Source organism: Filicampus tigris, chromosome 9, assembly GCF_054856515.1.
Source record: "Filicampus tigris isolate MCC_2025a chromosome 9, RoL_Ftig_1.0, whole genome shotgun sequence".
In the NCBI taxonomy this organism is placed as follows: domain Eukaryota; kingdom Metazoa; phylum Chordata; class Actinopteri; order Syngnathiformes; family Syngnathidae; genus Filicampus; species Filicampus tigris.
Window position 1 is genome coordinate 25,270,457 of NC_141225.1, and position 14,973 is coordinate 25,285,429.

Genomic DNA, 14,973 nt, shown 5'->3' on the forward strand with positions numbered 1-14,973 from the left:
GAGAATTTTCCCCCAAAGAATTATACTTTAGAAGACCTATTTTTACGTTCGTCATATTTCGCTGACGAAAACAATGAATTTAACTTGGTTTCCCCCGTCCCTCCGACGCTGCTGTTATATATATTTTTAATTCATTTTAGTGGATTTGTTTTCATATTCTCACATTTACGGCGGATGATGTCAATGGAGCTGCGTTCGAACTGATTTAGTGACTTACTGACCATTGTTCTATTTTTTTTTTCAGTTAGCAGATGTCGTCTTTTTCGGTGCACTTTATTTAAAACATTTCTAACCCGATTAAAAGAATGAGAGAAGTTTCAAATAAAACAGCAGCTGTGTTGAAAAACTGGGCGGGCAACGGCGACCTCTAGTGGCTTTTAAAGTGAACTACTCCTCAGCTTTGAGCGTATCTACACTGCGCACGCGCGGCTGAATCAGGCTGCGGTGCGTTCACCCAAGAAGAAAAGCTGAGGATGGTCATGATGAGGTGGACTGCAGCGGACATGGCGGGCCTGCTCCTGTTCACTTTCGTCTCGCTGATTGGTCAGTCTACACGCACACACGTGCACGTGAGCGCGGAAGGCTCGCTGCGGTGCGGCGTCGTGTGTTTGCGCGCAGCCACGCTGATTGATCGATGTCACGATTTGATGACTTGTTTGCATGACGATGATGATGATGATGATGATTTTTACCGTGGGCCTTGAACACATCATTTCTGTTCTCTCAGCCATACACGCTTGCACGCTCACACGTAGATACACGCGGGTAGCGAGATGGGATAAGCGCGAGAGAAAATACAGTGGTTATCTGCTTTTCACGCAGAACCCTGCAAGGGCGGTATAGTTCCCTAATGTGGGTGTGATTTATTTCATACACCACCACAGCAGCCTGCTGTCAGATCATTTGTCATCATCAGCCTCTTGTGACGAACTCTATTGTTTTCACCTTTGCCTTTCATACAGAGCCCAGAAAAGGTGGGATAATGCCGTAGCTGTATGCACTTTTGCACAGAATGCTGTAAAGCCAGGGTATTTTGACATCTGAGTGCACTTGTAGACAGCGACTGGGCATCCTGCCATTAGATGATTTGCGATGCAAGGGGCCTGGTGTGACTGTAACAGAAATGGGAGGTAGGTGGGGGGCGGCAATCCACATTTGCTTTTCACACAGAAACCAGTAAAGGCAGGATAATGCCGCAACTGGGTGTGATTTCACACAGTTACAAGGCATCAGACAGAAATCAGGTAACGAGATGACATAAGTGTCTGGTGTGGCTGAAAAAGAACAAAACATTTTTTCACCTTTGCCTTTCACACAGAGCACAGCACAGTAAAGTAACAGGAAAATGGCAATTCATTTTCTGTGGCCTTTCACAAAGAACCCTTCAAATGTTTCACACAGCAACGCAGTATCTTGCCCAAGTAGCTGGTGCGACGAATGAAATGTCACTGTTTGTTGCTTTCACCACAACGTGCTGTGTTGAGTTGGATATCCTTCCACACAGAGGGAAAATTACATCACCATTCCGTCAGGGTATGTGTGAAAGGAACTGTTTGATTTTTCTTTGGAGTTAGCATTAGGGCTACTTGAGAGTGAAAAAAGGCACAGTCTGTCCACTAATTGGCTCTTGAAGCAGGAAGTAGTCTGCAACGGTTTTGGGGAATTGAGCCTTGGTGGACGCCTAACATTGAAGTTGTTTTGTTTTTTTTGCCCCCCCCCCTCCGTCGTTTAGCATTGCCGCTGTCCGAGTCCTTTGTGTCCAAGTCCTGGAACCTGGTGAGAAGAGGAAGGCCGAGGACCGCTCCATCCCATTGTCTCGTTTGCCTCAGCGTCCTCTCGTTTTTCCTCAGGAGGACCCGAAGAAGGCGTCGCCGGGCGCAGATGCCGAATCTTCCCTGGAAGAGGCCTCGGGTTCATTCCGACGGCTGGAGAGGCATCACGTGGTCAAGAGGACGCACGCCACGCTGGACCTGGATGCTATGATTGGTCGGTGGCGATGTGCTCGCTTCGTTGCTCACACTGACAGAAAAGTCACCAGTTCCGCTTGCTCTCGTTGGGCTTGGAGGCTGGACTTTATCCCACATGAATTTTTTGGGCAAGCGGTGGGCTCCGCCCTGAATTGGTGGCCAGCCAATACCAGGGCACCAAAACAATGGACTGGTCACCAGTCAATGGCAGGGAACGGGTAGACAAACAGCACACCGGTTGCCTCTCTAGTCATTACATGTATGACTGTTGCAGCCCCTTGTGTAATTTATGACCTCACATGTCCAAGTATGATGGACGAATGTGCATCAAGACATGACATGACCATACATGTGGGGTTCATGCACGATTTATGGACATCCATGAATGATTGTACAAGTACGCGTTTGATTTATGGCCGCAAAATTCATTCGACCGTGCATGTGCACAAGAATACATGTACACGTGATTTATGACTATACATTCAAACATATGGTTTATGACCCTGCCCGTACATCTATCTATGATTTGTGACAGTGTCTTTAGCGGTTCGAGGTGCACATTGGCCGCGATGTGATACGAAGGTGTACCTAATGAAGTGTCTGGCGATGTGGCATTTGGAAGAACAACCCAAACGCGTGATGCTGACATGTTGACATGTTGACAGGATACACTCCTCCCTCACCACCCCCACGCCTCCCTCAGGAGACGGCGCTTCACCAGGTGATCAACCATTGACTCACTTAGCAGAATAACTCACACCAAATAAGTCAAATTGACTAACTGACTTGAATGTAAGTAAATAACTGAAATGAGCCGACAAGCTGCATACCCAAGATAAGCATTAACGAACTAACTAAGACTGGGTGAATATTGGCGTCATGTATTTGTTGGTTGGTATGTGATTGTTGTTGCCTTGTTGCTGTTTGTTATTGCTTTTGTTGGTCACTTTGAAGCTTCTTTGGTTCAGAGGAAAGCTAAAACTGATCATCCAAAGACGACAAGATCAACGCCACAGCGCTGGTCTCGTTGGTGTTTTGTTTGTTGTTTGGACCGTCGCACCATTGTTGTTTCAACGTTGACTTGTGTCGTTTGAGGTTCTGGAGGCGGAGCTGGACGAAGGCGGTCACTTCAGCGGTTTTGGCATCCTTCGTCCTTCGGTATCGGCGTCAACGACAGCAAGGACGGCGGGCACGGCGTCCTCTAACATTGCCACGACGACGGCGGCCCCCGGGACGGGCACCGGCACAGGCACCGACTTTGGACCGCTGGGGGTCAAAGGTAAAGCGACAGGTTGGCTTCTTCGGGCTGCTCTGTCAGCCAAACTCCTTTTGTTTACTCTCCGGTCCATCCTGCAGATTTTACCCACAATGCCACTGTGGCACACGTGGACATGGCCACCAGCATGCCGCCTGGTGGGGAGGAAGAGAAGGAGCGGGAAGGAAAGGAAAGCAGGGCCACGCCCACCCCGAATCTTCCGCCCAACGGGGGCTTAGCCGAGACCAGCTGGGACTGGATGACCACGGCCCCTCAGGAGGCACGTGTACGTCTTTTCGATGGTTACGTTTAAAGAAGTCAAGTCGACAGCACTGACTGAAAAATGAAGTCCCTTTAGCCAGTTTGGCTTAGCAACACGGAAATTCCGTAGCCATGTCTATCGTGACTCGAGTCTCATCAAGTCATGTCTGAAAAAGCACAGGAAGTCCGCCATTTTGGTTTGAAGTGCTCACTTCCAATCCGGTGCAATTTTGTCATTTCTTGGAATCCTTCCAACGTATCCTACAAGAATGTTTGCAAAAGTCAGCCCCCAAAGCCAGTTTGATTTGGCAACATGGACGATGTGTCGATCACAAAAAGTTTCAAGAAGACCCGCCTGAAAGTCTGCTGTTTAGGTTCGAAATGGATATTTTACGTTCACTTGCAAGCCACTGGGTGGAAAAATAAAATTGAAAATTTCCCCACTGTGGGATCAATAAAGGCATTCTTATCTTATCTTATCTTAAATAAATATTCAGCCCCTGAAGCCACTTTTGACTCAGCAACATGAAATTTGGTAGACGTGTCTATCATGAGTAGACTCAACAAAAAGTCTCAAGGAGCCACGTCAGAAAAGCCACAGGGAGTCTGCCATTGAGGGTCCAAGTGGACATTCTCCACTCATTGGGCCATCCGGGTTAAAAAAATCAAAATCAAAGTAACAAACAAAAATCAGACCAACATGAGTAGACTCACAGAAAAATGCCAAGGAAGTTGCGTCCGTTTGGCTTAAAGGAGCCATTTTCGGGTGGTCGATTCATCCATTTCAACGATGGCGGCAAAGTTTGACTTTCCCTGAGGCCAGTTTGACTCAGCAACATGAAATTAGGTAGACGTTACGATTAGCCGCATTGCACAAGTCTCAAGAGGCTTTGTGAGAAAAGTCTGACAAACTGCCATTTTGCCTCGTCCTGTTGTTTTCTGACGTCTGTCAGGTGGTGTGCGTGGACTGGACGCAGCCAAGTGGACATGGCTACGTCATCCTCAACATGACACGCAATCTCAACTGCGTGAGTGCTAACAACAAGCTAATGATGCTAACCGCCTAAGTCGGTGCACCCACAACTTTTCCTGTGTTTTTTATTTGCAATGCTTCTTCTTAAAAAGCACACACACACACACACACACAACATTTAACACAGTTTTGCGTGTGCGTGTGTGTGCGTGTGACGCGCAGGAGGAGTTCCGCGGTGAGGGGGGCGTGCGCCTGCTGAAAACGATGGAGCGCCGGTTTGCTCGGCGCGTGAACAGCCCCGAGGGATCGTGGGTCATTTACCTGAGCAAGCCCACGCACCAGCAACGACAGATGCTGATGCACGTGGCGTCTGAGCATGGTACGCACGCACGCACGCACGCACGCACGCACGCACGCACGCACGACAATGCAAAAAAAATCAACTGCTTTTCTAAAGTGTCATTTGCCATAATGTGATAGTCACGTGTTGGAGCCTCAGTGGGGTGTGGCCTTGAATTCAGGCCACCTCAAATTTTGAGGCTCTCACACCCAAAAATATATCAACATTTTTGTTCCAAATTGCCATTTTGAGGCCATTTGGGCTATTGACAAGGATACTTCAAAGACAAACTTATCCTACCGCAATACTGTAAAAAGTCCGCCCAGAAGACAATCAAACAAAATTGTGTAGCATGTCTATCACGAGTACATCGGCAACAAATTGTCAAGAAGCCATGGGGGAGGGGCGCAGGTAGACTGACATTGGTTGGTTTCAAGTGGTCAATTGAGGGACATTTGGAGGGTTCCTTCAAAGACAATACCATACAATTTTATTTATGTAGCGCATTTCATAACAGCTAGAGCTGTAACAAAGCACTTGACAAACAATACAATCAATAGAATAGAAGAAAAACAATAAAAGGCTGAGATACATGTATGAATACATATAGATATAAATAATATATAAAATATGAATACAAATCTAAATAAATAAAGCCAATAAATTGACATAAAACACTATCTACAATTGACACGGGAAAAGAGGCGTACATTTCAGGTCCAATCAAAAGCCCGAGAAAAGAAATGTGTCTTCTTTTTCCTATCGCTTCAGTAGATTGCATGAGCGTGTGTATATCTTGCATGCAGGTGTAATGTCCACAAAGGACCTGCTGAACCTGCTGGGAGAAATGCGTCCGAGTTTAAACAAGGTGACTTTTCCGCAACGTTCCCCTGACCTTGCGGTGTCTTTGCACTAAGCCCTGCGCGAACCCCCATTCCCCACTGCCCCCACTACCTCAGGTGGGCATCCAGGACTACGGCGCGCCCTCTACGTGCCCGCCCCGCCGCAGTCCGTCCCAGCACAGCGACTACAGCAAACTGTTTGTGGTCCTGGTGGTCATCGGCTCCATCTGCCTGGCCATCATCACGTCCGGCTTCATCTACATCTGCTGGCAAAGGCGGCCCCCTACCGCCAAGACCACTGTAAGATGGACAGAAGACCGCCTTGCACGGCCGGGCCATGCTAAGGCAGCCGGTCTCAAGGTTGGGGGTAGTCGCAGTTGGGGGACCTGCATTTTCATAGTACTGTTGAGAATAAACAGTGTAAGTACAAATTCTAAAACAAATATTTGACTCCTTGTCCTGTTACTTGTTTGTTTGTGTTGCTTAGTTCCACGGCGAGGAGCTTCGATTTGTGGAGAACGGTTGCCATGACAACCCCACCCTGGACGTGGCGGGCGACAACCGGCCCGAAGACCACCAAGAAGCAGATGAAGAACAGAAGAAGAAAAAGCACGAGAGGCCTAGTACCAATGGACTGGCGGGGGGAGGCGAAGGCGTCCGCGGGGACGACAACCCTCGCTGGCAGGTGGGTTGAAAACCTGAACGGAGGTAATCCGTCGTGTGCTTTCTAGTCAGCCTGCCACAAAGCACCGCTTTCCTCCAGAGAGACGTCCCGCAAGTTCTAGTCCCAAGAGAATCTTGTAATAAAGAATGTTCACGTCCCGAAAGAAGGACATGGCCCCGAGAGGAGGTTCTACTCTCAAGATTACTGGTCCTGAGCAAAAGGTTTCAGTTGCAAGTGAATATTCTCGTCCCAAGAGAAGGTTCTCGTACAAAGTCAAGATTGTAATACAGGGAGAATTTTCTTGCCCCCAAGAAAAGGTTCTTATACAAAGTGAAGGTTCTAAAGCAGAGAGCAGATTGTACTCCAGAGATAAGGTTCTCCTTTCAAGAAACGGTTCTTGTCCAAATAGAAGGTTCCAGGACAGAGAACGGGGAGAACAGTTTAGGTCCCGCCTCCCGAGAGAAGGTTTTATACTGGGGAAAGGCAGAGCCGGTGCTGGGCATCGTCCCTCCGTCCCCGAGTTTCCGTTCCGCATAATCGGTCGACCACACAACGTCCACACAACGTGTGCGGCACCTGCATGTGACGTGGTACAGGTTAAAGTCCATTCTCGACGCCGGTTGGCTGACTCCGACCGACTGGGACCACGTGGGACCATTAAATATGCAGGACGGAAACTCGGGGACGGTGGGACAATGCCCAGCTCTGGAGAAAAGATTCTCGTCTCAAGAGAATTTTTAGTCCGGAGGGAAGGTACTCATCCCAAGAGAATGTTTTATCCCAGAAAAATGTACTCGTCTCAAGAAGGTTGTTCTCCTAAGAAAAGATTCTTGTCCCAAGTGAAGGTTGAAGTCCTGGGTGAAGGTTTTATTTCAGGGAGACTTTGTTGTCAAGATCATTTTTAGTCCAGAGAGAAAGTACAAGTCCTGAGCCAAGGTTGTAGTCCCAAGAGAATTTTGGAGAGGTTGTCCTCCCAAGAGAATGTTCAAGAGCTAAGAGAAGGTTCTTGTCCTGAGATAAGGTTGTAGTGGGTCCCAAGAGAAGGTTCTAGTCCAGAGCAAATGGTTTAGTCACGAAATAAGGTTCTCGCTCTTCGAGAAGATTCTAGACCCAAGAGAAGGTTCTAACTTGTCACGTCCCTTTTATTCTGCCCGACAACAAGCATCATTTCCGCATTGGTCCTCTAGGTGTTTGTCAATCAAACAGCAGCCGAGGAGGAGGACGAAGAGGAAGAGGAGGACACACACCTTTGATGGAGGAGGATGAGAAAGAGGATGGAGTGTCTGTGCCTTGCGGGAGGTCGCCAGAGAGGAGTCACCCACCTGCATCATCGCCAGGGCTTGTTAGCCACGCTATTTGTTAGCCACAGCTAGTGCGAATGATATTCATCACAAAAATACCAAAGCACTTTAACGCCACATTTGGAAATGTTGATCATTTGTAAATGAACATTTTCATCCCAAATATTCTCAGTTCCATTGGACTATTTTAACATAATTTCTTCTCTTCTCTTGCAAGTTTGACAGACGAGAAAGGCAAGTGAAAAGCTCCAAGGTTCTTCTTTGAACCCCGTCGAGCCTACTTGACTGTTTGCAATAGCAGTGTGCTAAGCTAGCAGTAGCCAGGTGACTGTTTCCTGTGCACGCCATTGTGAGTCACATGACGGCCTATCAATACTGCTTCAGTGCCCTAAGGGCCAAAAACATGCACGACAACATGGACGCGACTTGCCCACCGCCGCCACCAACAACAACAACAACAACGATAATAGAAATAGTAACTACCTTAAAGTGGGTCTGCTCCCAGTTGCTAACCTGTAACAAAAACTGTTTCCAAAATACTAACAGATAGCATGCTAACAGCTATCTTAATTTGTTTCCAACCAGTAAACACGTGCTAATGGCCACTGAGATTGAGGTGGAGGTATGCTCAATATGCTAGCAGTTAGTATGCAAATATCAAGAATGTGAGTGTACACAAAGCGCTAAGGTAGCTCGCTAAGGAATTGAGTTTTTGAAGAGTAGCGTTTCAACTGAGTATCGATCAAATGCTAAATGCTAACAGATGTTATGGTAACAAACGGCAAGATTGCAACTTATAGGAGAATGCGCTCAAGAAGTGTGAAGAAGGAGTTTATATCTCTCCCTGTCCTCGGGTACTATTCCCAGTGAGATTTGATACAATGCTATGTCAAGTCAAGTTCATTTGTACAGTCTTAACAAAAGAGTCTCAAAGCGCTCCACAGGCCAGCAGGTGACAAAGGTCGGCAACATCCCCTGATCTAAACCCCCCAACCGGGCACGGCAAAACTCGAAACCTGGTTTGGGGGGTGAAACTTGAGAGGGGACCACATAGGGACGGATCCTTTTTCCAGGATGACCAGGCTGCCGAATGGGCAACGTGTGTCTTAACATTGATTTGCTCAAACACAGCCGTAAGAGTCCAGTCGGTCAGTGCAGAATCCATGCAGCCTCTTGTTCTTTTCGCCTACACTCAAATACAGTTCAGAGTCACGTAAAAACTGCGACTGCAACTCAAATAGATTTGAGAGAAAAAGAAGTGCCCCCCAGAACTGACAGCATTTCATAAAACCATTTTCCCTTTCTTTGCTATTCAGCATCAGCCTCAGATTGAGTCACCGCCACCTACGTGCAGTATCCCCCTCCGCAGTCAGGAGAGGAGAGGATGGGAAAGTCAGAGGAGAAGCGGCAGTAAAACAGGCCTATGTGTGCTTTAACTAATTGCCAGAGTGTAAAAAACACGTGTTAAATCGAGATTGAAACATTTCTACCGAGGTAGCTGCTGTAATTTGCACGAGTAGGATATTCCAGCGTGCTGGAGCCCGAAAAGAGAACGCTCCAAAAACGGCAGACCTATTTAGTTCTCCGAGTCGCCGCAAGAGCCATGCGTTTCCAACGTAGGTTGCGGGACGGAACGTACGGTATAGGCATCGCAATGTCGAGAAGGAACAAAATCCGAACATGTCATCTCAAGTGGACCAGGAGCCAACGCAAGCTCTAAAATGTGAACATCAAACAGTTGCTCTGCTTGGCAACCTCAAGTGCAAATCAGAAGATACAAGCCGTGTTATGCTCTGCTAGCGGGCCCGTTTTAATACTCAGAATCAGAGAAATAATCATGCTTCATTGTTGTAGCGAGATCATAACAATAATGAACAAGTGTATCCAGTGTCTAAATAAATGTTTGCTACTGATGGCTATACCTGCTTGGCAAGTTTTGCATTTGTTAGCAATGCTAATGCTAGTGCAAGTCAGCCAACATTCCCGTGAGGAAAACAAGTCGTTGGCCTTGTTCCAGCTGTCACTCAATCAAAGTGACCGATTGCGTTTGTATGCGCTGTGAATTGCGTCATGGCTCCCTCGTTTGCCAGTCTGTAACGTGTCAAATAAAGTTTTGCCTCTCTAATCAATGAAGCCATTGACTTTCTCTTACAATGTCAGGTTCTTCTTTTCGTGATATAAAAGGAAAACACGTGTAATATTTGGTTGTATAGAGATCAAATTTGAAAATGAACTCAGCAAATAAAATGAGTAAATGTCAAGATCTCCGCACATTACTCGTTAAGATTATGACTTTTTGTCCTGCAACAGCGCAATTTATGTTGTTATCTTATGCTGTTTATTTTACTGTATTATTTAGATTGTGTTTGATCTTATTTGTATATGATCTTTTTTCTCTTCTTTATCCACTAACAGTGCTGCCATTTTACCGCAACCGTGTGTTGAATTGTCGCTCGAGAAAGGAGGGCTTGCCAATTGCACCAGCGCAAGTGTGCCGACCCATCACGCGCACAGTCGTCACCGTGTTAGGTTTCATTGACAAGTTACAACCTTTTGACCTCGTGCATCCACAAACGAGCTGCCGGCACATGATGTCATGTGACCGCTTGAGAACATTGCGCAATCCATTCTAGACATTATGTACGCTCATGACGACTACAAGCGGTTGTGCACATACAGTCAGTATATGTTTGTCTTTATTAACATGAATTCAAAATAATTACCATAAATTGCTCTCACTCTCATATATATATATATATAATATATGAAACTGCTGATGTTCAAGAGGCGGCTTTGGGGGAGTGAAGATTGACATATATATATATATATATATCAGACAAGTAAAACTACAACTTAGAATCCATGTATTAATTAACATGCACATAATGCACATAAACTTTATTTTCTTCAACACTTTAAAAAAATCGTTTTCCATGAACTTTGGGGGCGGGGGTTATCGCAAGAAGCTACGATTTTTTTTTTTTTTATTAGCATTAAGCTATTCTGTTGGTCTCTCTTAAATGTACTTGGATTGGGTCAACTCAAGTTAATTTAACTCAATGTCGCCATGGGAGAGGAAGGGTGGTTTTGCGGTTTTTCAGAGAGAAACGCTGGGCTGGATCCAAAAATGGATAGTTCGCTGATAGGATTGCTTTGCTGTGCGTGCAGGTCATCTGACAAGTGGAGGGCATCAATGCACTTGATGTGCCCAGTCTGCCAGAAATTAAGAAGAAGAAACGCGGCGGTAACGCTCCGAATAATTTGTGGCTGCAGAGCGCAGTTCAAGGCGTTGGCTCAACCTGAACATTTGACTCCGCTCACACTGATTCTAAGGGCCTTTTTTGTCATACTATTCCCTCGGTGGTTTTAACGAGGCACCGTCTAATGACGCTGCGATTACTTTTTAACACTTTATTGAACATTCTGAGTGTCTACGGCCAGGCCATTGGGTTCAAAAGTTGTGGTCAAAAGCCGTCCTCTACTTACAAATGAGTGGGATGTGTAGTACCACGTGTCCGCAGCAGAGGGCGGACTCACTCTATGGTTGGTTAGTATTTGGGTTCCAGTCAGTTGATATTTTGTCATTTTCAATGTGAAATTACGTGTTCTAAACCATGTGACGTCATACGACGGCGCAACATTAAAGCCGCCAAGGAAATAGTTTGACAAAAAAAAAAGAAAAAAGGCATTCCGATGTCGAGAATTCATGTGGGCGGAGTCAACCGCTTGGGTTGAGCTACGCCTTGAATTGCGCTCTGCAGCCAGGCTTACTCGGTGACAGATCAGGCAGATCCAGGGACACCTCTGCCAGCTGGTTGCTGGGGTCCTCGTAGCTGCTTAGCTTAGTTGCTAAGTGGATAGCAAACACGTACGCAGTCGCTCGGCGAAACGGACCAAACTGTTTTCGTGGACACTTTACTGCCAGCATGATGCCAAAAGCTGCCAGGTTTGTCCGTTCGTTGGTTTGCTCGAGTGTTATGAAAGGCGATCGCTCGTTCGCATTTGGGTGGTTTCGCCTCCTTTGTGCGGCGCCTCTGACTCGAAAGCTGAGCAGGCGGCGAGCGATACCGGCCTTCATGGCGTGACCTTGCTCCAACACCAAATTGCAAAGCGGCATATCGATTCATGCGGACGCCGTGTTTTTAGATGACGTCATCCGCGTTGGAAGCGACAGACGCAGCTAACGCCGCTTATGTTAGCTCTCTAAATGCTCTGTTTGCAGCGCCAACGTGAACGACGTGAGCTCAGTGGCGTACGGCGTTTTGCAAAAGGCGTGAAAAGATCGCCAAGGTTCTCAACTTTGGTCGCGTTTGCCCTCTGCCGAAGTGTTCAAGCGTTGCTTAACTTAACTGGCAAGTATTTGCCCTTTGAAAGTGGACGCGTTGATGGTGCCAAGCGTTGGCAACTCCAAAGTCGATCGTTTTCTAATGCCGGTTTGGTCGTCCTGGGTATTTTTAAAGTTATTGTTGTTGTTCTTATTATTGCTGCCGTTGTTGTTTTCATTATTAATCATTATTATTATTACTATTATTATTGTTATGTCGTATATCCGGACGATTGGCCTCGTTCGTGGGAACTTTTGAGCCAAGCAAGAAGGCGTATTCGTCACTTCATTGGGTACTACAAATATTCGTTCATCGGTTATTCTTTCCAAGTTCCTCTTATATGTATCTGTTAACGTCACAAGTCATACAATTATTTGCATGTCTATAATATTAGGTTTATTATCCATAAATCTTAAACGAACCACAAAAGACTATTCCCATTCGAGTTGTTAACTTACTAAACAGTGAACAATTAGACCAGGCATGTCCAGCTCCGGCTCTCGAGGGCTGCTGTCCTGCGTGTTTTCGGTCTTATTCAAAAGATCAGGATGAAGTCTGAAAATGGATCCTGATCATTGGAATCAGGTGTGTTGTCGCGGAGGGACACACGCAAGACGGCGGCCCTTGACCGAGTTTGGTCTCCCCTGACTTAGACAAGACAATCTTAAGTGCGCACTCCGACAATTTGACTCAATTCTGCTGTGGGCGAAACACAAGTTAGTAAGTCCTAAGAAACAATCATTCCAGCAACATATATGCGGCTTTCCTTGTTTCGTGAAACATGTAGATAAGAACTCAACTTTTCTCGACACTTCAGAAATAACAAAACAAAGTATAAAAGTCGGCCAACCGACCAACTGAAATTGAGGGTTTTTTTCACCCCAAGATCAGAAATGATTCTCGATTCATTTGATAATCGGTTAGTTGTCGATGCGGCTTTGGTTTATTCGGGTTTCCTGGTTGCGTAAGCTTTAGAGGCAAGCGGGTAGTGGTGCGGGCCACTTGATTAGGGACACCCGCTCACGCCGAGCGAGCGAGCGAGCGCTTGCGCGGCGGCGCCCCGATCGACGCGCCTTTGAGTGGCCACTGAAGTGACCGTGGAATTGTGTTGTGCACGCGCAGGGATGAGCTGACCTCAGCAACGTTTGCCGTCGTCTTGCGCTTCCTGGCGAGCCTCCGCTGAGACGGTGCAGCGCCCGCCCCGCCCACCAAACAGCCAGCCAGCCAGCCACCCAACCCGCCCCCCGCCGCCGCCCCCCCTTCCCCCGCCGCGTACGGGTACGGGTACGGGTACGGGTACGGGTAGGGCGTCAAGCATGTATTGCCTGCAGTGGCTGCTGCCGGTGCTGCTGATCCCCAAGCCGCTCAATCCGGCGCTGTGGTTCAACCACTCCATGTTCATGGGCTTCTACCTGCTCAGCTTCCTGCTGGAGAGGAAGCCGTGCACCATCTGTGCCTTGGTCTTCCTCGCCGCCCTCTTCCTCATCTGCTACAGCTGCTGGGGAAACTGCTTCCTCTACCACTGCCAGGTAAACGCAAGATTGGGCCACACACTTGCCGTCCGTCCCAACATTACAAGCCAAACATTCGAACCGAATTGTGCTTTTACTACATTTGTTGTTGTGGACATTCCCGTGCAATGTTCCTCAACTGCGTTTTTGTGTTTGAAACTTAACTCCTCTCATGCTCAGGGTCAAACTGACCCGCAGTCTTGGAATCAAGATAAATGCCGGTTACTTTTGAACGAGAACTTCATGACAAGTTTCCTACAAAAAGCTAGTTTGACCACTAACATTTTACTGTTAACGGGCTTCCATCTGCGTCCGAACATGGGTCAATTTGACCCACAGCGAGTCACTTGGCACCGCGATGCCACCAGATGGCATCAAAGCACGGCTTTTGTCTGAATGAAGTGCCTCAACTCACTTCAACAACATCCGTCAGCACCAAAATGCCTCCAGATCGTGGCAAAGCTCTACTTTTGTCTAAATGAAACTCCAACATAGTTTTTCTAATCACCAAACGCCCACTAGATGGCGTCAAAGCACGCCTTCTATCGAAATAAAAGATTTTCAGAACGCGCGTCAACGCAGTTCTTTGGTACCAAAATTCTCAAGATGGCAGCAAAGCACTACTTTTATTGCTTTGGGTGACCTTAGCGCTAAAAAAAGGGGAACAAAATAAATGTTGTGGTGAACTTGACTTTGGGTGGTGGTGTGTCCAATTGCTGCTCAAATGGGTGATCTGGTTTGGCGTCTTGCTTCCAGGACACCGCCCTGCCGCACGCCGCCCACGACCCGGCCATCGTGGGCACCTAGAGGCCCCCGCCCTCAACCACCCCCCCCCCCCCCCGGCGGGCGGGCCGCCGTCGCCATGCTGGACACAAGACCAACGTTGATGTAAAGACTTGAAAACTGAGACGGTGGCGGACATTTTGTTTGCTCGCGACGTGTGTGTGTGTGTGTGTGTCTTTACTCACAATCTTTGACACACCGGACAATCAACATTGCCGACCACTCCTTTTCCTTTGACTTCACACACACACAAATCCTTGTTCTTTGATGTGATTGTCAGTATTTACAGCACATGCAAAAGAAACAATACACACACTTAAGTTGGATGGCAACATGTTTTTTTTTGTTTGTTTTTTAATTCCCGTGTTGCATCACAAAGTTGTTTTTGGTTTTTAAGTGGAATAAAAAAATGTTTTTTCCTCCAGTCGTGTTCTGTACATTAAGTGAAAAGCAAAGTTACTGTTGAAGATTTCATATTTTCACCGACATTGACAAAACGAAATTTGAAAAGTGCCTTCAATTATCTAAAGTGAAGTCCTTAATTAACTCGTTCACTGCCACTGACAAATTGACTTGTCTTTTCACAGTCCAGGCCATCAATCCCAGGAATTTATCTATTTTTTAAACGTTAATGTAAAAGAAGATCTGAAAATGTGTGGCAGTGAATGATTTAAACACAATGACTGTAGATTTAAAATTTTAACTTTAAAATTAACCTTATCCTTTTCAATCAAAAATGCTTTTTTTTTTT

General features: G+C 46.7%; 2 protein-coding genes across 6 annotated transcripts; both read left to right on the forward strand.

Moving 5' to 3' along the window:
- The first annotated feature begins 184 nt into the window (after positions 1–184).
- On the forward strand, positions 185–9,728 carry podxl2 (podocalyxin-like 2). Of its 4 annotated transcripts, none has more exons than XM_086041806.1 (12): positions 185–543; positions 1,733–1,776; positions 1,851–1,986; positions 2,633–2,688; positions 3,063–3,246; positions 3,324–3,508; positions 4,437–4,511; positions 4,679–4,835; positions 5,603–5,664; positions 5,756–5,998; positions 6,126–6,323; positions 7,490–9,728. In XM_086041806.1, exons 1-12 carry the CDS (start codon positions 474–476, stop codon positions 7,553–7,555), a joined length of 1,476 nt encoding a protein of 491 aa, XP_085897932.1. In that variant the 5' UTR covers positions 185–473; the 3' UTR covers positions 7,556–9,728. The 4 variants fall into 4 exon arrangements, with proteins under 4 accessions (XP_085897932.1, XP_085897935.1, XP_085897934.1 ...); XM_086041809.1 differs by having other exon boundaries at positions 3,324–3,502; XM_086041808.1 differs by having other exon boundaries at positions 1,854–1,986.
- Positions 9,729–11,354: 1,626 nt separating this feature from the next.
- On the forward strand, positions 11,355–14,646 carry blcap (bladder cancer associated protein). Of its 2 annotated transcripts, none has more exons than XM_086040337.1 (3): positions 11,355–11,549; positions 13,051–13,457; positions 14,196–14,646. In XM_086040337.1, exons 2-3 carry the CDS (start codon positions 13,245–13,247, stop codon positions 14,244–14,246), a joined length of 264 nt encoding a protein of 87 aa, XP_085896463.1. In that variant the 5' UTR covers positions 11,355–11,549; positions 13,051–13,244; the 3' UTR covers positions 14,247–14,646. The 2 variants fall into 2 exon arrangements, with proteins under 2 accessions (XP_085896463.1, XP_085896464.1); XM_086040338.1 differs by lacking the exon at positions 11,355–11,549 and adding an exon at positions 11,573–11,955.
- Positions 14,647–14,973: the final 327 nt, after the last annotated feature.